General features: G+C 42.7%; 1 protein-coding gene across 1 annotated transcript; it reads left to right on the top strand.

The window, feature by feature from the left end:
• Positions 1-5,653: 5,653 nt before the first annotated feature.
• LOC308156657 (5-hydroxytryptamine receptor 3C-like) lies at positions 5,654-18,908 on the top strand (the record flags this gene model as incomplete). Its single annotated transcript, XM_080530055.1, has 7 exons — positions 5,654-5,737; positions 6,149-6,255; positions 6,812-6,978; positions 7,356-7,519; positions 7,988-8,198; positions 18,145-18,351; positions 18,616-18,908. 7 exons carry the CDS (start codon positions 5,654-5,656, stop codon positions 18,906-18,908), a joined length of 1,233 nt encoding a protein of 410 aa, XP_080386181.1.
• Positions 18,909-21,899: the final 2,991 nt, after the last annotated feature.

Genomic DNA, 21,899 nt, shown 5'->3' with positions numbered 1-21,899 from the left:
CTAACCTAAAGCGCGGAATCAAAGCGGCCAAGGCAGACCACAGAGAGAAGATTGAGGAATGCCTCCTGAGCAACGACTCCAGGCGGATGTGGCAGGGGGTTCAGCAGATGACAAACTTCAGAGCCAACAGGCTCACAGCCGCAGAGGACGACCCCCTGCTGGCGGGAAAGCTGAACACCTTCTACGCCCGGTTCGACGAGGGGCGAACGGAGGTAACCACAACACAAACACCACTCTCTCCAGCTCTCAGCAGCCTCACCCTCACAGAGCATGAAGTGAGACGCGTGCTGAAGGCGGTGGACCCCAGGAAAGCCTCGGGGCCGGATGGCGTCCTGGGACGGGTGCTGAGGGACTGCGCCGACCAGCTGGCCGGGGTTTTCACCAATATCTTCAACCAGTCCCTGTCCCAGGCCACCATCCCACCCTGCCTGAAAACCTCAACTATCATCCCAGTCCCGAAGAAAAGCACGGTGAGCTGCCTAAACGACTACCGCCCGGTGGCACTCACACCAATCATCATGAAGTGCTTCGAGAAACTAGTCCGGGCCCACATACTCACACGCCTCCCGCCCAACCTGGATCCATACCAGTTCGCCTACAGAGCCCACAGGTCCACAGAGGACGCCATCGCGACGACTCTCCACGCCACTCTATCCCACCTGGAAACAGCTACGCGAGACTGCTCTTTGTGGACTTCAGCTCCGCCTTCAACACCATCCTTCCAGACAGGCTAGTGACCAAACTACTAGACCTGGGTCTATCACACTCTATATGTGCATGGATCAAGGACTTCCTGACCGACCGCCCCCAGAGGGTGCGGGTGGGCCCCCACACCTCCACAGCCCTCAGACTCAGCACTGGGTCCCCCCAGGGCTGCGTGCTAAGCCCCATCCTCTACAACCTCTACACCTACGACTTCACCCCCGTCCACCCCAGCAACTCCATCGTAAAGTTTGCAGACGACACCACCGTGGTGGGATGCATCTCGGGGGGGGACGAGGCGGCGTACAGGGATGAGGTAGAGCAACTGAGCAAGCTGTGCAAGGTTAACAACCTGCTGCTGAACAAGTCAAAGACCCAGGAAATCATCGTAGACTTCAGGAGGAAAAAGTCCGAGATCCAGCCCCTGCTCATCAACGGAGAGAGCGTGGAGAGAGTCTCAACCCTCCGATTCCTGGGGATGCACATGTGGGATGACCTGACCTGGAAGGACAACACAAAAGCCACCATCAAGAAGGCACAACAGCGGCTATACACCCTGAGAGTCCTCAGGAAGGAACACAGCAAGCAGGAGATACTGGTGACCTTCTACCGCGGCGCAGTGGAGAGCATCCTCACCTACGGCATCTGCAACTGGTTCTCCAGCTGCACAACAGCGGAGAGAAATGCGCTACAGAGAGTCGTGAGAACAGCACAGAAGATCACCGGCGCCCCCCTCCCCTCTCTGGAAGAGCTGTACAACACACGCTGTCTCAGGAAGGCCTCCAAGATCTCCAGGGACCCGACCCGCCCTGGGTACGAACACTTTACCAGGCTGCCCTCGAAAAGGCGGTTCAGGACCTTGGCCGCAAGGACAAACAGACTGAAGAACAGCTTCTACCACAGGGCCGTCCAGGCCCTGAACACAGCAAAGACCTAGGTTCTGGGCCCTGGACAGTCTGGACGGATTGATGGCAGCTGCTGGACTGAAAAAATCAGGTGTAGTGCTGAGGCACAAACATGTACATTTCAAGCCTGCAAACTGCGACACTTTAAATAAATGTGAAATAACACTATTGTGCAATATGACAACCCTAGTCGTCTATCTGTACTGTATTTATGTAAACCAGCTCCTTCCCTTCTTGTGATTTTTTTTTTTTTTTTTTTTCCTTTCCTAACACCAGGGGAGCCACCCCTCCTAAATTTCGTTGTTTGGTACCTGTACTGTAGCAATGACAATAAAGACCATTCATTCATTCATTCATTCATTCATTCATTCATTCATTCATTCATTCAGCAGTAATATCATAGAAAAACACGGACGCTCACGATTCGTTCACAACTTATACATTTCACGCTATCAATCGATCAAACAAGTCATGAAATAAAAAAGAACAATGCTTCATTACCGAGCCAGTTCATGACAGAATAGCACTGCTCTGTAGGCTAGCAACCCGTGCTCATACCCTGCCAGTCTGCACTGATATTAGAGGAGTGGTAACAAGTGCAACCATCTTCGCTGATGAACTTTAGTTACATTTCGGGCATCATTATGCCATCAAAGGAGCGAAATACGACATGGAAATATGTCAAAATGCGGGACTGACATGCACAAATCAGCCTTAAAACATGTAACATTAGTTAGCTAACGTTGGACACACAGCTAGACACATCAGCATAATAGTTGTTTTTTTTGTTAGGTTTGATAGAACTGGGACACACCTACACATGAACGCGCAAAACGGAGGGGTAGGGCTAAAATGTAGGGCCAAGGGTTGAAATGGGATTTGGCCTTAGAATCTATGCAAATGAGTGTGTATAAATGAAGTCTGTTGTATCCAGTCAGAGGTTATTGTCAACAGTGGGAGAAAACAGCTTTACTAACAAAACTTCTGATGGCAGCAAAGGACCTTTCTGGATCGGAGGTAAAGTATTTGATTAGAAAGCGCTTCCTTATAATTGGTTGGTGTAAGTCACACAGTTTTGATGTTTTATGGGGTCAGTCCTGTGAAATGTTGATGAAATGTGTGTAGGATTTGGGGTGAATTTATAGTAATTCATGGAGAAATGAAATCCTACAACATACAGTAAACAGTCCATAGTGTATTTTACAATTGACCCTAATGAAATGATTTTTTCACTCTGTTGCTGTTCCAGTGTCGAGGAGCTTCAGTCAGTCCCTCTCTGGTTCTGTTCATCACCTGCTGCGTGCTGATACAGGGTAAGCACATACTGGGACGCACAGTAATAGTATAATATTACTTTCATCATTTAAGGTTATTTATTATTCAACATCTATCTTGGATCACTTTAAAAATGACTATAATATTCAAAGTAACATAGCATTCCATACAAAAAGAAAAGAACATAATATGAAAATGTGGGAAAATGGGAAAATGTGAGACTAGTCCTACAAGTGTAATACTTTGGTACTAACTAGGTAGCAGCAATATTAATTATTTGACAACACCATCCTCACACTGAAGGGGTGAGGGACCCTCAAGATCGTTACGGCAAAGTTCCCCGCTAGGACGGGTCCTGAATGTACTGGACCAGAGGCTGGTGTATCAAACATACCAGTACTTTATTACAATATTAAAAGACAAGAATGAAAAACAATTAACACTATAAAAGGGTGTGGGCCTTTTATTTAAAAGTAGGGCTGGGACTAACGCGTATATATATATATATATATTTTTTTGTATTTGGCCAGCCCTGCCACTCAGCCCTGCCACTCTGTTCCTTCTGAGAGACTTTTCTCCCTTGCAGGCAACATAGTGCAAAAGCCTTGAGCTCTGAACATGTAAACAGGCTAGTTTGTCTCAGCAGCTGGCTGAAAGAGAAGAAGCAGAAGAGGTAGCAGGCTTAGAGGTCCTGAGACCAATGGGGTTGTTGTTACTGTGAAGGGTACTGTTTTTGTTTGTTACCATTTTAGATGGCACTTGTGACTTAATGTTAAACTGTTGGTCTGTTTATTATTTTGACCAAGGATATTTGGGTGGGGAGGGTGGGGAGGGTTAGTGTAACATTAGGTTAGGTACATTGTGTGATCTGTAGGTGTAGCTAAAATAAACAGGACTTTGCTGCTTTAAACTTATGTATATGTCTATTCATTGATTTACATTGATATGCGATTAAAATGCGATTAATTTCGATTCATTAATTACAAAGCCTCTGAATAATTAGATAAACATGTTTTAATCGCTCTAAAAACACTGCAAGGCTAAGACACAGAGGCACATGTAAAACTGCTATAAAAACACTGCAAGACTAAGACACAAAGGCACATGTAAAACTGCTCTAAAAACACTGCAAGGCTAAAATACAAAGGCACATGTAAAACTGCTCTATAAACACTGCAACCCTAAAACACAAAGGCACACGGGTAGGAAAAAAACAATGGCAAGACAGGGTAGGCTAGACCTCCTGTAGAAAGCACAATATTAGTATTACATAATTTACATCACATTGACATGAGAATATTCTGCCATATCAATGGAATAGGTGCATAGCGTTCCATCCTATTGTGAAATCCCCCTGGTTCTGCTCTCTGTACCATATATTAGTCTTCCAACCTTTAAGATCACAAAGTCATTATTTATTATTTAATACACAAGTACAATACCAACACATAACAGAATGCATTTCCCATGTGGTTTCCCAACAGAAAGGGACATACTGTAATATTCTGGAAAACTGAATTTTGTCTGAGAAACAAGTTTAACTGAGTGGCCGTGTGGTTTCTCAACCAACAGGCACCAATCCTTCCTCACCAGCCACAACTACTGTAGGTCTGGAGGAAATACATGAACACTAAAGTTTAAAATGGACTGTTTCTATAACCTGGTCATTCGTCCAACGTTGTGTGAAAGGTTTGAATTAAAACATACCGTGATAACCTGGAAACCGATGTCTGAAGCATCAGTGAGAGGTTCAGCTGAGTGGCCAGGTGGTTCCAACCAATCAAGAGCAGAGACTGGCTGTGTTCGAAATGGCATACTAGCATACTAGCATAGTGCCTACTGAATTCATAATAAGTATGCCAATACCAGCCGACAGTTCACACTGCAGTATGCATCTCAGTATCCCAGAATGCATTTCGCACCGGCCGGCAGCGGGGATTTTAAATTCTCAATTTTAAACCCCCATGGGCTAAATGCTGTAATTTTGGCTCTACAAGTGTTAACATGTCATTTTATGAAGTTTTAATGTTTTCAAGAGAGAAAGTAACCATAGATATTCCCAAAATGTGTCCAGTTTATCAAAATAATCTGTTTATATATCTGATCTGACGTTTTTTACCCACTTCTGTCCGCTAGCTACATTACATTGCTTAGATACCTTCACTGCGGGGTTCGACAGAAACGTCAGAACATAATAGCTAAACAGGTTGTAAAATGATTTGGGGGCCAATGTTTTTAACTAGCTAAAGTAACTAGCTTACTATATTGTTGTCTTAGCTGTCTTAGCAGCTTGCTACAGCAAGCACAATACAAACCAACTTGTTCCGTCTGAAGCTACAATACTGGGACCATTCGTGACTGGGCTACAGACCAAAGAAAGATAGTGTTTGCCCCTCTAGGGCACCATACTATTGTGTGAGATCGAAAGTATTACAGGGTTGGGGGTCAACTTATTTCAGCTCACTTAATTCACACACTGTTATTCAATTCATGAATTGAAATTGAAATGAAATGAAACTGTCCAAATTCAGGAAAGGAATTTCAAATCAAATTTAAAACATAACTGAAAAACATTATACAAAGGATATCAGATGTTATTAAAAGTCTTCAGTTGACTAAATAGGACTTGTGCTTGGGAGTCTGCATGTCAAAGTATCTCACTAAGCCTGGTGATTGTTTCCCCCTCAGCCCCGTATGTGAGATGTAACAGGTTGAACTGCTCTCAACCAGACACCGCATCCCTCCTGGCTGCGCTTCGTCCTGTCATGACCATGAGCGCCGTTCGACCCGTCATAAGCCTATCGACCGCCACCAATATCACCCTCTCTTTCACTCTCAATGCCATTCTAGGAGTGGTAAGGACTTTTATTAATCTATTTGTCTATTTCAACTGGTTTGTCTGAATAGCTTGTGTTGTTTTTCATTGCTCAAAATCATGTTGCTGTATACAATACATAACAGAGGTTATGGCTTTGTATTCTTTGACAATTGTTCCTTCCTTTTTAGGATGAAAAAGCGCAAGTGTTCACAACTTACATTTATCTAACTGTTGTGAGTTCTTAATTTTTTCTTTTTGTATCTGAGGATATGTAGTGTGAAATGTTAGAGCAATTACAGCTAGTGGAAACATTATTCATATTTTGCTATTCATGAAACTATGCTCATCTACACCATAATAGCAGAAGGATTGTCCTTTAGACAATTTGAAGTATTGAACCTTTTACTGAGACACTGTCATGGCCTCACCTCTCCCCAAACACATTTAGGAGTGGCACAATGAGTTTGTCAGCTGGGACCCAGTCCAGTGTGGCATTGACCACATTTCTCTACCAAAGACAAAGTTGTGGATACCAGATCTGGTGATCGAAGAAGTGTGAGTGACATTTAAGTGTTTGTATGTTAGTAGTATATAATCATATATTACTGTATATTCATGAATAAGTCACTGCTACCACTGGTGTGACAGAGGAAGAAAGGCCTAAAAGGAATGGCCAGTACTGACTGAGATCAAAGAACTTTAACATCGGAAGAACTGAGTTTAGTAAGAGTCTTGGAAGATCTTGGAAGATTTTACAAAAGGATTTGATCATTTTGAGATTGATGTCCCAGATTGGATGGCTGCAAAGGAATGCACATGTTTTAAACCATTCATCACTCGTTTTTTTAAAGTTATTGTAATGCGCTTTGTAGTGTTTTTACCAATCGAATCAAATGTTGTATGATGTGTTGTGTCTCTTGTGTATGTATAACGACATGCTGGCTGCCTTCTCGACCAGGGCTCACTTGAAAAAGAGATGTTAATCTCAATGTGACTTAATAAATGATTTAATTTATTTGCAGTAATGACATCTTCGGTCAAGATGTAGGAGCTTTAAATAAACTACACTGATCATCCTGAAATAGTCATCCTGTTTCTCCTTGTCCTGCAGTATGGAAGAGGACACGCACCCAGTGCCTTTTGTTGTCCTATATTACAATGGAAGAATCCGTAAGGCACATCCTGCCAGAGTGGTCAGTTCCTGTAACCTGGACATCTACACCTTCCCCTTCGATGTTCAGAACTGCTCGCTCACATTCGTTTCCAACATTCACCCTGGTGAGAAAGACATCAACACAGCCTCTCACCATTTTAGTATTTACTTGACGAACCAATCCCTCCTCCCTCCTTCTCTTCTCCCTACTGTAAGTCCTTGTTGACTCTCCTTTGAGGATCTGAAAAGGCAACAAAGTAGCAAAGGATATGGGGTTAGGTTCACCTAGTCCTTTGCGAGTTTCTGCTACAGTATATCGTTCACACCTATCCCATCCTTTCAGATCTACAAGTGGGAGTCAACAAGGTGCTGGTGTATTAGGGACATGTTAGGGATTGGTTTGGTATTACAGCATGCCAGACATTCCCTCAATCCATGTCCTATTCTACTTCCTATTCAATTCAAGCTCCTACATTATCCCACAATTGTGTCTTCCCTTCAGTGTCAGAGGTTAATTTGATGTTCGGGAATTCGGCTGAGAAAATACTGGAACGTTCCAGAGAGGTGATGACCACCATGGGGGAGTGGGAGCTGCTAAACATCACAGCCTACAAGACAACCCGATCAGCCCCTGGATATGACCCCTGGGATCAGCTTGTGTTCAATGTATGTGTGTAGCAGCAAGCCTACTGGATAGTGATCAGAAGGTCACAAGTTCAAATCCTACCTGGGAACACCACTACTAGTGTGCCCTTGAGTAAGGCACTTAGCCCTAAGTTACTTCAAGGAGACTGTCCATGTAATCGCTGATTGTAAGTCACTTTGCTTAAGGTTAAAATGTTGTGTAGAGAAGGTTTTACTTACGATGACTCCTATATACTGTAAGTGCAGTCCATAGTTGATTCACTTACTCAAACAAATGTAGTCATTGTAAGTCGCCTTGGAAATGTTACATCTAAATGTAGATTGGTACATACAGTACAATAGACATGATGTACATCAATGTAGGTGAGGGTCAAATCAGAAAATATGACACATACAGTACTATTGGTGTAAGTAGGATGTGGAATACAAATGTGAGCCACAACACCAGATCCCTCATGACAGTTGTTGTTTTCCGTTGTGTCTCTCTAGATCGTAGTGAAGCGCAGACCCACCCTCTACGTAGTGAACCTCCTGCTCCCCAGTTGTTTCCTGATCACAGTGGACCTCTTCAGCTTCCTGTTGCCCCCCCAGAGTGTGGACCGTTCTGCCTTCAAGATGACCCTCATCCTGGGCTACACCGTCTTCATGCTCATCATGAACGACCTGCTGCCTGTCACTGGCAGCCCCATCCCACTCATAAGTCAGTAGATCTACTACCTAGTTAAATATAACACTACTTTACATTGATAGCAGGCTCACAAAACCTCACAAAACAAGCTGTGTTAGCAAACTGGCTAGTTGTGCTAGTCCGCGGTTTGAGGATGTTTTCCAAGAAAATTGTACATTTAAGTTGGCTTGCAATCTAATCTTGTTTTGAGCTAATCACTGACCACTGTGTCTTTCTCCCAACCCCTCGTACCACAGATGTGTTCTTCTCTCTCTGTCTGATTCTGATGATTGCCAGCCTGCTGGAGACCATCATCATCACCAACCTCCTGTGTGGCTCCAGTAACTTTCGCCCAGTACCCCGCTGGGTCCGTCTGTTCTTCATACACTTCCTTGGCCGCCTCGTCTGCCTGCCTCCCAAGCCCAGAAAGCAGGACGCAGTCATCTGTAACCCAGCCACACAGGGTAGGGAAGTAGTGGAGAGTGAGTTGAATTGTTGATCAGAAAGTTCAAAAGAAAGAAAGTCTTGAGTTCAAATCCCACCTGGGAACACCACCCCTAGTGTGTCCTTGAGTAAGGCACTTAGCCCTAAGTTACTCCAGGGCGACTGTCCCTGTGATCTCTAACTGTATGTCGCTTGTGATGAAAGCGTAAATGTAAAAATGGTAAAACTTCTTTCACTGAGTAGGCTACTGACGCCAGTGAGAAGTTACATCTTTACTGACTGAAAGATAGATGAAGCTTTTCCTTTACTGTCACCTGATAACATGCACTTCCCTTCTCTCCCTTAAACAGAAGTGAAAGCCTGCCCTCTGGTGGTGGTGGAGACCCAGACTTCAGGGGAAGAGGGGACCAAGGCAGGGGAGTCATCCCGGGAGGATCTTAGGAAGCTGGGCAGAGACCTCCTGGCCATCCGCCTCCAAGTGGACAAACACCTCACAGTGAGCCAGAGCTCAGAGGACTGGATCCAGGTGGGCTACATCATCGACCGGCTGGTGTTCAGCACCTACATTATCTTCATCTTTGTCAGCTTCGTCACCATCATCGTAATCTGGGTTAACCACTAACTAACCAACTACCACTCCCACATCTAACACTGTCAATGGTCCTGAGAGGGGGGCTTAAACGCATTTATTATCCAAATATTTCCTTTCCACCTGTAGTTGGTTTGAGTAGGATTTCAGTGAAAGTGCAACATTATTATACTATCATTATTTCTTTGTAACACTTAACCCTGTTTGTAATTAAACAACATGAATAAAGATGCCATCATACTGTGAGAGTTATACCTAATGGAATGCACACAACTGCTGGTCTTGGAATGACCTACAGACTACTTTTAAATTAGAGGCCCTTATTTCCATAAGTATCTTCAAGCGTAGATTAAAGGATGTGGTCACCGCTCGCTGTACCTGCTTTGGTTAGACTTCTCAATGTTTTAATCACCTTGTAAATACCCCTACCATTGTTTGTCTATTGTATTGTTGCCACTGTCTTATGTCCTGTCTTGTTATCTGAACTGTTTTTTAAGCTACTATTTTGACCCTGTCTTGGCCAGGTCTCTCTTGTAAAAGAGGTTTTAATCTCAATGTGACTTCCTGGTAAAATAAAGGTTAAAAAATAAAAATAAAAATAAAATGGAAACACATAAGGTTGTATTTTTGATAGGATAGAGTCTGCTATTGATTCGCACTACGGTAGCATTTCCGTTCTTTGTAAACGAAGATACAAAAAATAAAGGTTAAAAAAGATTGTGTACATAACAAAAAGGTTGTAAACAAGACAAATTCATACTTAAAAATGTTTGTAATCAAATTAATATTTTTGTCTATATGTAACCCACACCCCCAAAAAACATAACAAACAAAAGAAACATGGTCTTCGTGGTGCATAGCAAAATACAGTTAGTGCTACAGATTGAAATTAGGTAGTCAAAGGAGCAGGATCAAAAGGAAAACATAATAAAAACAACCATAACCAACAGCCAGCTTCACGGAGGTATCCCCTGGAACTGCAATTTCTCTATATGCTAAGGACAGAGAGAACAGCAGGTATACACATATCAGGCCTGGAAATATAAAGAAGCAAGTCATTCGCATGAAGTGAAAAGGGGAAAATAATTTGCATGCAAAAATAAGGGGGGACAACGGGCATCCCTGTCTCGTAACCCTAAAGAGAGGGAAGTAGTCAGAGTGATGGTTATTCATTCTGACAGATGCAAGAGAAGAGGTGTACAATACGTTGAGCCAGGCAATGAACCTCTCACCAAAGCCGAATTTTCCCAGAGTACGTAAAAGATAACCCCACTCCACTGTCGAAAGGCCTCTCGACGTCTAAGGAGATTACAATTTCAGGGTCCTTTGAGTTTGATGGGTTGTACATAACATTGAATAAGCTGTGACCTGAGTCTGGCCCTCCACCACCACCAGAGGGCAGGCTTTCACTTCTGTTTAAGGGAGAGAAGGGAAGTGCATGTTATCAGGTGACAGTAAAGGCATACTTCATCTAACTACATCACAGACAAGTCTTTCCACACTCACTGTCTCTGTTCTGTCTGTTCTGTGGTCCCACTAATGCTTTGAAGCATCTTTGAAGATCTTTTAATCTTTGAAAATCTTTTTGTTTTTTGTTTGTTCACTTATTAACAGAATTATCTTTGGGCACAATGAATATTACTGAAAAGTACTTTGGAGGTATTTTGCTCACGCTACCCTTATATAGAGTTCTATGGATGGATGCTTTGCCTGCAAGTTGCATTGAGGAGGAGCTGTTTTCTCCCATTGTTGACAATAACCTCTGACTGGGTAGAACAGACCTCATATACACACTCATTTGCATAGATTCCAAGACCCGACTGCAAATGGACTTAGACACTTCAACACATTCTAGTGGTAGAGGTATACATGGCAACAAACAAGATTGAAGGATTTATGAATAAACTCATGGCCAAATAAAGTGGATAGCGCACCAGGTGTTTTTACCTGTGGCGGAGAGCTACTTTACCTACAGGCTGTTGAAGCCAAAGCAAGAGTGAGACACAGTGCATGGCTGTGGTGTGTTTCCAATCTGTGCCTAGTCGCCAACGATGGGTGTTGTACCACTGCATTGCAGACGACACCTGTTGGGCCTATGGAAATTAGTAGGTGACTAAAAAGAAAAAGCCACCTTATGTGTTTCCATTGTTGTGTACATCCCATAAAGGACACAAAAACTCTCACAGTATTATGGCATCTTTATTTATGTTGTTTGACAAGTGTACTTAAAGAATATGGGGAGCATATTTTGATACTAGGTAGCGGATTTAAGTATACCAATATCCTCAATCAAGTAATGCTCCCACTACAGAATCATTAAATGATATAAATCCTGATATGGTGTACTGCTTACTGAGAAAAATACACACAGATCATGCTTTATCTGAGGAAAATACAAATATGGTTAATGAACCACTGCTCGATGAAGAGTTTCACAATGCTGTAAAGAAGCTGAAAACGGGTAAAACACCAGGTACTGACGGGATTACATCAGAATTGTATCAGTGCTACTGGGATATTGTAGGAGTGTTCGTCACTAATTCAATCAAGGAGGGGCTTGTAAATGATCAATTGGCTGACTCCCATAAAAGAGCTATTTTGAAATGAATCTACAAAAAAGGAGACAAAGAACTATTGAATAACTAGAGACCTATAAGTCTCTTAAATACAGATTATAAAATCTTTGCCCATGTTTAAGCAAATAGGCTAAAACTACTGCAACCAAGTCTAATAAATGAGAACCAAACTGCTTATATAAAAGGCAGGTTCATTGGTCAGAACGTATGCCTTATTACAGATGTTATCGACTATACAGAGGAAATATAAATTCCCGGCATAATTCATTTTTTTTACTTTAAAAAGGCATTTGACAGTACAGAATGGACATTCTTATTCAAAGCATTAGAGCATTTTAATTTCGGAAGGGTGTTCCTTAGATGGTTAAAAACTATTTATACAAATAGTAGTGCAGTAACTAACAACAGATGGACATCAGAATTCTTCCATCTTAATCATGGTATTAGACAGGGTTGCCCTTTGTCTGCAATGCTATTTCCTTTCGCAATGGAAACAATAAAATTCTATCCGGAGAGAAAATTATCAGAATTTAATTTTAAAATATTACATGGAATTCATCCAATGTTAAACCTGCACAAGTGGAAACTCACCCCTACTCGCCTATGTGCTGTTTGTTTGGTATCAGAAGAGAATAGTAGTATTCATCTTAGCTCCTCTCTCATTGAAAACACTCACTAATTAATAATATTAATGTAGTAGAGGATATATGTTACCTTTTTATACTTGCATAACAAGACATTTACACATGGAGTTATGTAAGAGGGCAGAAGGGGACATCTGAGAGGTGATACCTGTGTCTTTTGGGAGTCACCTACTCATTTCCATAGGCCCAGCAGGTGTGTCGTCTGCAATGCAGTGGTACGACACCCATCGTTGGCGACTAGGCACAGGTTGGCATACCACAGCCATGTACTGTGGCTCACTCTTGCTTTGGATTCAACCGCCTGTAGGTAAAGTAGCTCTCAGACAAATGGGTGCGATAACCACTTCATTTGCCCATGAATGTATTCAGCAAGCACTTGGTCTAGGTGTTACTATGCATATCTGTACCACTAGAACGTGTTGAAGTGTGTAAGTCCATCTGCAGTCGGGTCTTGGAATCTATGCAAATGAGTGTGTATATGAGGTCTGTTCTACCCAGTCAGAAGTTATTGTCATCGGTGGGAGACAACAGAGCTGTACTAACAACTCTCTGTCATAACGTAACATTCAGCTACAGCTTGTGTTCTGATGGCAGCAAAGGACGTTCCTGGATCGGAGGTAAAGTATTTGATTAGAACGCACTTCCTTAAAATTAATTTGTTGTTTATTATGATTGATTGATTGATTAATTGATTGAGATGTTTATTTCAAATATGTGCAAAACAAGATACAGCAACAATAATGGATATAACGGAAAACAAAAAACAAAATGAATAGAATTAAAAAGCATAAAGCAAAAGAAATGATTGCACATTTAACTTGTACAAACTAGAATTATAATTAGTTTTAGTAACATGCTTAGGTAAACTGTTCAATCCTGTAATGGCTCTGTAAATTACATTAGATTTGAGACGATCTGTCCTAGGTCTAGGTGGTAAGAGATATCCTGAACTGGCCTCTCTGGTCAGATAGTTATGTTTACTTCTGATGTACACTACTTGGTCAGAAAAAAACTGTGGTTTCTTTCTAATTGGTTGGTGTGAGTCACACAACTTTGGTGTTTTTTGGAGACTCTTCTTACTCAATAGTGCTTAAAGCTGTGAGTCCTGGGAAGTCTTTGAACTGTATGGTATTGTTGATTAAATGTGTGTAGGATTTGGGGTGAGATTATTGTAATTCATGGAAAAATTACACAGTACAACATACAGTAAACAGTCCATAGTGTATTTTACAATTGACCCTAACGAAACGATTTTTTCACTCTGCTGCTGTTCCAGTGTCGAGGAGCTTCAGTCAGTCCCTCTCTGGTTCTGTTCATCACCTGCTGCGTGCTGATACAGGGTAAGCACATACTGGGACGCACAGTAATAGTATAATATTACTTTCATCATTTGGATCATCTATCTAGATTACAGCTCTTTAGAAATGACTATATAATATTCAAAGTAAAATAGCATTCCATAAAAAAAGAAAAGAACATGATGTGAAAAGAAAGATAGAGTTTGCCCCTCTAGGCCACCATGATATTGTGTGAGATCTACAGTATTACAGACACCACTTAATTTACACATTGTTATTTAATTCATGAATTGAAAATCATCCTGATGGTACAGGCAACTGTCCAGTTTCAGGAAAGGAATTTCAAAGCAAATGTAAAACCTAACTGAAAACAATTATACAAAGGATATCAGATGTTATTAAATGTTTTCAGTTGGCTAAATAGGACTTGTGCTTGGGAGTCTGCATGTCAAAGTATCTCACTAAGCCTGGTGATTGTTTTCTCCTCAGCCCCGTATGTGAGATGTAACAGGTTGAACTGCTCTCAACCAGACACCCCATCCCTCCTGGCTGCGCTAGGTCCTCTCATGTCCATGAGCGCCATTCGACCCGTCATTAGCCTATCGACTGCCACCAATCTCACCGTCTCTTTCACTCTCTATGGCATTCTAGGAGTGGTAAGGACTTTTATTAATCTATAGATTAGATTTAATTAGTTTTGTGTGAATATCCTGTATAGATTTTTTTTCAAAATCATGTTGCTGTATACAATACATAACAGTGGTTATGGTTTTGTATTCTATGAGAAGAATTGTTCCTTCCTTTTCAGGATGAAAAAGCGCAAGTGTTCACAACTTACATTTGGCAATATGTTGTGAGTTCTTAATTCCTTCATTTTGTATCTGAGGCTGCATGCAGTGTGAATGTTTCAGAGCAATTACAGCTAATGGAAACATTATTCATATTTGGCTATTCATGAAACTATCTATCATCTACACCATAATAGTAGAAAAGGATTGTCCTTTAGACAGTTTGAAGTATTAAACCTTTTACTGAGACACTGTCATGGCCTCACCTCGTGAAGGTTCTATCTCCGTTTAGGGTAGTTCAGAGATAATGAGCGTCAAAGTTTTTACATTCCATTATGTTTTGTGAGATGGAACCTTTGTATTTTATTAATTACTAACTAAAAAATGTAAACATTTTAAAAAGAACACCACACAGGCATTAATAAACACCTAATGGATCAGATTATGTAAAAAAACAAAATTTTGACAAAAATACCTTAGAATTCTAACGTCACGACCTCTCCCCAAACAGAAGTGGGACAATGAGTTTTTCAGCTGGGACCCAGACCAGTGTGGCGCTGAAAGCATTTCTCTCCCAAAGACAAAGTTGTGGATACCAGATCTGGTGATCAATGAAGTGTGAGTGACATTTAAGTGTTTGTATATTAGTAGTAATAATATATGACTGTATATTCATGAATAAGTCACTGCTACCACTGGTGTGACAGAGGAAGAAAGGCCTAAAAGGATGATGTGCAATTTACGAACAGCTCCTTTAGATAGGCCTGTTAGTAGACCATTACGATAATCAAGTCTACTCGAAACAAATGCATGGATACGTTTTTCAAGGACTTGCAATGGAAGCATGTACAGATTGAATAGAAGGGGGCCAATGATTGATCCTTGGGGAACCCCACGTCATTTTAATTTGCTCAGACACAAAGTTGCCAATGGAGACATAGTAGCTTCTATCTTGTAGGTAGGATCTAAACCAGTTTAAGGCAGTGCCCGAAAGTCCTACCCAGGTTTTTAGTCTATCTATTAGAATGTCGTGGTCTACAGTATCAAAGGCAGCGCTAAGATCTAGTAGTACCAAAACTGAGATTTTTCCAGAGTCTATGTTTACACGAATGTCATTAAGGACCGTAATAAGGACCGTAATAGGGACCGTAATAAGGGCCGTTTCAGTGTTATGTAGGGGGAAAAAGCCTGATCCTGACTGGAAAGGTTTGATATGGGTCTGTAGTTGTTTAGTACAAATGGGTCTAGGCGTTTTTTTTTGTAAAAGCTTGATAACTGCAGTTTTCAGGGCTTCAGGGAAGATTCCTGATGAAAGGGAAGTGTTGATTATTTGTATTAGTTTGCCTGCCATGCAGCTAAATATGTTGTTAAAAAGCTTGTTGGCAGGACATCAAGGGCACAGGTGGATGGTTTAAGACGTGACATGACTTTCTCTCGAGTGTTGTAGTCGATGGTTTTAAATTGTGACATGGTTGCTGTGTCAGCCCTATTTGGGGGTGTTAATGGAGACATGTTCTTCATGCCTCACATGCCATTATTGGCATCCCATTATTGGCTGCCTTCTCGGCCAGGGCTCACTTGAAAAAGAGACGTTGATGTCAATGTGACTTCTCCGGTCAAATAAAGAAGGAAAACATTTTAGATATGATGGGATTGATATGATTTAATTTATTTGCAGTAGTGACATCTTCGGTCAAGATGTGAGCATTAAATAAACTACCCTGATCATCCTGATGCGAAATAGTCATCCTGTTTCACCTTGTCTTGCAGTATGGATAAGGACACAGCGCCCCCAGTGCCTTATATTACGCTATATTCCAATGGAATAGTCGCTGACTCACATCCTGTCCGAGTGGTCAGTTCCTGTAACCTGAACATCTACACCTTCCCCTTCGACATTCAGAGCTGCTCACTCACGTTCAACTCCTACGTTCACCCTGGTAAGAATGACATCAACGGGGCGCTTAGGTGGCGTAGCGGGTTAAGCGTTGACCATGTAACCGCAGGGTCCCCGGTTCGACAATGCCGGGGACATATCCTGCATGTCATCCCTCCTCTCTCTCTCACCCATCCTTCCTGTCTAAATCTCTACTATATCTGTCAATAATAATAAAAAAGAAAAAAAGAAAAAAAGAATGACATCAACACAAGGATCAGGGTCCCATGACAAACCAGTCCCTCCTCCTCCTCTCCCTACTGTCAGTCCTTGTTGACTCTCCTTTGAGGATCTGAAAAGGCATCAATGATATTGAGGTTTAGGTATACCTACTGATTTGGGGTTTCTGCTACAGTATATCGTTCACACCTATCCCATCCTTTCAGATCTCCAAGTGGGAGTCAACAAGGTACAGGTGTATTAGGGACATAGGGGTACAGTGAGGGATTGGTTTGGTATTACAGCATGCCAGACATTCCCTCAATCCATGTCCTATTCTACTTCCCGTTAAATTCAAGCTCGTACTTTATCCCACAATTGTGTCTTCCATTCAGTGTCGGAGGTTAGTTTGACGTTTGGGATGTCGGCGGAGAAAATACTGGAACGTTCCAGAGACGTGATGACCACCATGGGGGAGTGGCAGCTGCTTAACATCACAGCCCACATGTCCAAATTAATCGGTGGAACGGACTCCTGGGATCAGCTTGTATTCAATGTATGTGTGTAGCACCATGCCTCGTGGATAGTGATCAGAAGGTCACAAGTTCAAATCCCACCTGGGAACATCACCACTAGTGTGCACTTGAGTAAGGCACTTAGCCCTAAGTTACTCCAGGGAGACTGTAATGTAAAATGTAACCTACTGTAAGAACGTTATTCTCTCAATGACTTCACCACATTGGTGTTTTGAAACCTGCAAGGGCCATGTGACAAGAACGGGTTTCTTTGAATAAATACATCTGCTTACTATCTATATATTTGAATTTCAAACAACTAATCTAAAGTAATTATGTGTAGAGAAGGTTTTACTTACGATGACTGCTGTATAGTTGATTCACTTACTTAGACAAATGTACTTATTGTCAGTCGCTTTGGATAAAAGAGTCTTAAATGTTAGATGTTAAATGTAAATGTTGATTGGTACATACAGTACAATGTAGGTAACTCAGAAAATATGACACATACAGTACTATTGATTAAAGTAGGATGTGTGATACAAATGTGAGCCACAACACCAGATCCCTCATGACAGTCGTTGTTTACCGTTGTGTCTCTCTAGATCGTAGTGAAGCGCAGGTCCACCGTCTACATAGTGAACCTCCTGCTCCCCAGTTGTTTCCTGATCATGGTGGACCTCTTCAGCTTCCTGTTGCCCCCCCAGGATGTGGACCGTTCGTCCTTCAAGATGACCCTCATCCTGGGCTACACTTTCTTCCTGCTCATGATGAACGACCTGCTGCCTGTCACTGGCAGCCCCATCCCACTCTTAAGTCAGTAGATCTGTGTGTGTTTGCGTGTGTGGCTGTGGCTGTGGCTGTGTGTTCACATGTTCTTTAACATCACGCAGCACGTCCAAGGCTAATACTCTGAAAACAAACTAAATGTTCAAGATACTTAGCTCCAGCTCCTTAGCTGTGTATTGCTTGGTGGATGGAGAGCTAATCACTGACCACTGTGTCTTTCTCCCAACCCCTCGTACCCCAGATGTGTTCTTCTCTCTCTGTCTGACTCTGATGGTAGGCAGCTTGCTGGAGACCATCATCATCACCAACCTCCTGTGTGGCTCCAGTGACTTTCGCCCAGTACCCCGCTGGGTCCGTGTGTTCTTCATACACTTCCTTGGCCGCCTCGTCTGCCTGCCTCCCAAGCCCAGAAAGCAGGACGCAGTCATCCGTAACCCAGCCACACAGGGTAGGGAGTAGTGGTGGCCCATTTTGCCTGTTTTTATTTCTGGCGCTGGTGGGATTCAAACCGGCGACCTTCTAATCCATTCTTACCCCCTTTCAAAAACGGCAAAGGCGAACTTTATTGTTCTTTAATTGTTTAGAACACATAGTGACTACTAAACATGTAGATAGTGGAAAAGAAGCTTCAATTTCTCTCTCTTCCTTTTCTTTTCCCCTTTTCCCTCTCTTTTTCCTCCCTTTTGTTCTTCCCCTTCTTCCCCCTTCACAGAAGGGAAAGCCTTCTCAATGGTGGTGGTGGAGGGCCAGCCTCGGGTCAAAGCTCCAGGGGAAGAGGGGACCAAGGCAGGGGAGTCGTCCCTGGAGGAGCTTAGGAAGCTGGGCAGAGACCTCCTGGCCATCCGCCTCCAGGTGGACAAACACCTCGCAGTGAGCCAGAGCTCCGAGGACTGGATACAGGTGGGCCACATCATCGACCGGCTGGTGTTCTGCACCTACATTATCTTCATCTCTGTCAGCTTCCTCACCATCATCGGATTCTGGGTTATCGCTTACTATGCTTAGGCCGCAACACAGTCAATGGTCCTGAGAGGGGTGGCATGGCGTGAGCTTAGAATGATAAGGTTCTATCTCCGTTTAGGGCAGTTCAGAGATATTTGAGCGTCAACATTTTTACATTCCATTATGTTTTGTGAGATGGAACCTTTGTATTTTATTAATTACTAATTCAAAAATGTCAACATTTAAAAAATAACACCACACAGGCATTAATAAACACCTAATGGATCAGATTATGTAAAAAACTACATTTTGACCAAAAATGGAGATAGAACCTTATAATTCTAATGGTGTAAATGCAATTATTATCCAAACGTTTCCTTTCCACCTGTACTTGGTTGTCTGGTTGTCTGGTTGTAACGAGTCCGTAAAATTTCAGTGAAAGTGCAAATATTTATGTGTATAGTTGTTCAAAAAGAAAGGACTTCATACATGTGTTCATACATGTTGAATTGGTTACTACACCACCTTTGGCCTGTTCTTTGTTGAAATATATTTGTGTTGAGTGTTGTATGCTAGAATAGATGTACATTGTAATAAACTATATATATTTGAAACTTTCCATGTCCTTTCAGTATCGATGATTACAAACAATGTTGATATGGCAAAAGATTGTTATTCCTTGGGTTTTTCGGAAACTCTGAATTAACTTTACTTCATCACAAGGACACTTTACATATCATCCAGCTAATGGTTCAAAGTGTCCTACTACCATTCCAAAATACAATCCTCTGACTCTAACCCTCAGAAATTGTTCTTCACATTTTCCAGACTCTTCAACCCACGTCCTCCTCCTCCTCCTCCTCCCTCCTTCTCTCCACCTCGCACCAACACTGCGCACACCCTTCCCAAACCCTCTGCACTACACTCAGTCTCTGGCTTACCATCTATTTCCCCCCTCTCCCCTGATGATATTCTAAAACTGATCACATCGAAGCGGGCAACCACCTGCCCTCTCCTCTGTTCTCATTGTCCTGGACCTGTCTGCTGCCTTCAACACAGTCGACCACCAGATCCTTCTCTCCACCCTCTCAGAACTGGATATCTCTGGCTCTGCGCTCTCCTGGTTTGCTTCGTACCTGGCTGATCGCTCTTACCAGGTGACGTGGAGAGGAACGCTGTCCTCTCCATGAGCCCTCACCACTGGGGTCCCCCAGGGCTTTGTCCAAGGGCCCTTTCTGTTCTCCCTCTATACCAAGTCTCTTGGCTCTGTAATTTCCTCACATGGGTTCTCCTACCACAGCTACGCAGACGACACTCAACTCTTCCTGTCTCCCCCCCCCCTCTGACTCACATACAGTAACAAGTGTCTCTGCGTTTCTTGCTGTCATCTCTGCATGGATGCCAGCCCACCACCTCAAGCTCAACCTCAACAAGACCTAGCTAATCTTCCTCCCCGGGAAAGCCTGCCCTCTCCAAGACTTCTCCATCACAGTTGAGAACTACTGTAACCTCCTTCCAGACAGCCAAGAACAACCATTTATCTTGTGCAGTGAACATCACAGCAGCAGCACGCACCTGCAGATTCTTCCTCTACAACATCAGAAGGATACGTCCATTCCTCACCAGAGAAGCAGCTCAACTATTGGTCACTACTGCAACGCACTCCGGGCCAGGATCCCCGCCTCTGCCATCAGACCTCTGCAGCTCATCCAGAATTCTGCCGGCCATCTTGTTTTGCTTCCAATAGCATCTCGCATCAGATTCAAGACCCTGGAGCAACCCCTACTTACCTGCAAGCAATGGTCACCCCCCAAACATCAGCACGGTCACTCCGCTCTTCCACCTCTGCTGGCTGACTGGCTCTACCGCCTCTAAGAGGGTGTGGCAATAGCGCTACCTTACCTGGTCACATCTCTTCCATCTCTTCGCTCCCCACTGGTGGAACGAGTCAGAACTGCAGAATCACTCCCCATCTTCTGCCGTAGACTGAAGACCCATCTCTTCAGGGTACACCCTAACTGTCCCCTATGAGACATCTACTTTCCCCAGTACTATTTCCCCAGTGTCATAATAAAAAAATAAAACGTTCTTCTAGCACGACGACTGCCAATGGCCCCAGGCCTGGATGGAGCTTAGATTATTTCCTTGCTATGACTGGTGGATAAATTATTGACTTTGTTGTAAGTCGCTTTGGATAAAGGCGTCAGCTAAATGCCAACAATTTAATTGTAAATGCAATGATGTACAAAGACAGGGATCACACTCAGAAACCACATCCTTCTTTGATGAAGCATACAGGGTTAGAGTTACCGCAGAGCACTTAGCGTTTAGATAGCACGCTCACTCAGAAGACAGGTCACCGCAGGGAATTCTGCATGCTACTGTGTGTGATCTCTCAGGTCAGGAAAACAGCCTACGAAAAATAGCTTTGCATATGCAATGATAAGTGTATCACAAATGTATTAATGGATAGTAAACCTTGCAGTTGATGTAACAACTTAACACTAGAACAGCCATGGTTACTGTGAGTAAATCTATATATATATCTATATGTATATCTTTGCACTCGATCATATTTGAGGACCCTCCTTTCATGACTTTTCCTAGATATGTGCGTTCTACCACCCAGTATCCTTACATTTTAAAAATCACATCAGGATAAGCTAGTATAAAGCTATTTTGCAGTTTTTCTGTGTAGGAGGCAGGCTAATTTACAAGCGGACAACTAGTGCTCGTTGCGTGTACATAGCAGCTTAGCATTGTAAAGGGGGGGTCCTTTGACCCCCGAGGTCAAATGATTCAAACAACAAAGCGGTAACCAGACCACTTTTTCTGGTAAACAGCTGAGGGATCGGGCTGGAGAAATGTAACCACGCTCAAGTACTGAACACCCATGTTAACACACCATGTTTTGAAAAGTACACAAACATAAAGATATAGATACATATTATCTCCATTACGAACACTTGTTTCACTGTTACTTGCTTTTGTGTAAAACTCATTCAACCTCAACTCAATACTGATTCTGTCCTCTGTGTCACGCTGGACACAGTG

Source organism: Nansenia antarctica, assembly GCF_963989245.1.
Source record: "Nansenia antarctica genome assembly, chromosome: 1".
Taxonomy (NCBI): Eukaryota; Metazoa; Chordata; class Actinopteri; order Argentiniformes; family Microstomatidae; genus Nansenia; species Nansenia antarctica.
The sequence above is the reverse complement of the archived record's forward strand: the minus strand, read 5'-3'. Positions and strand labels throughout refer to the sequence as shown.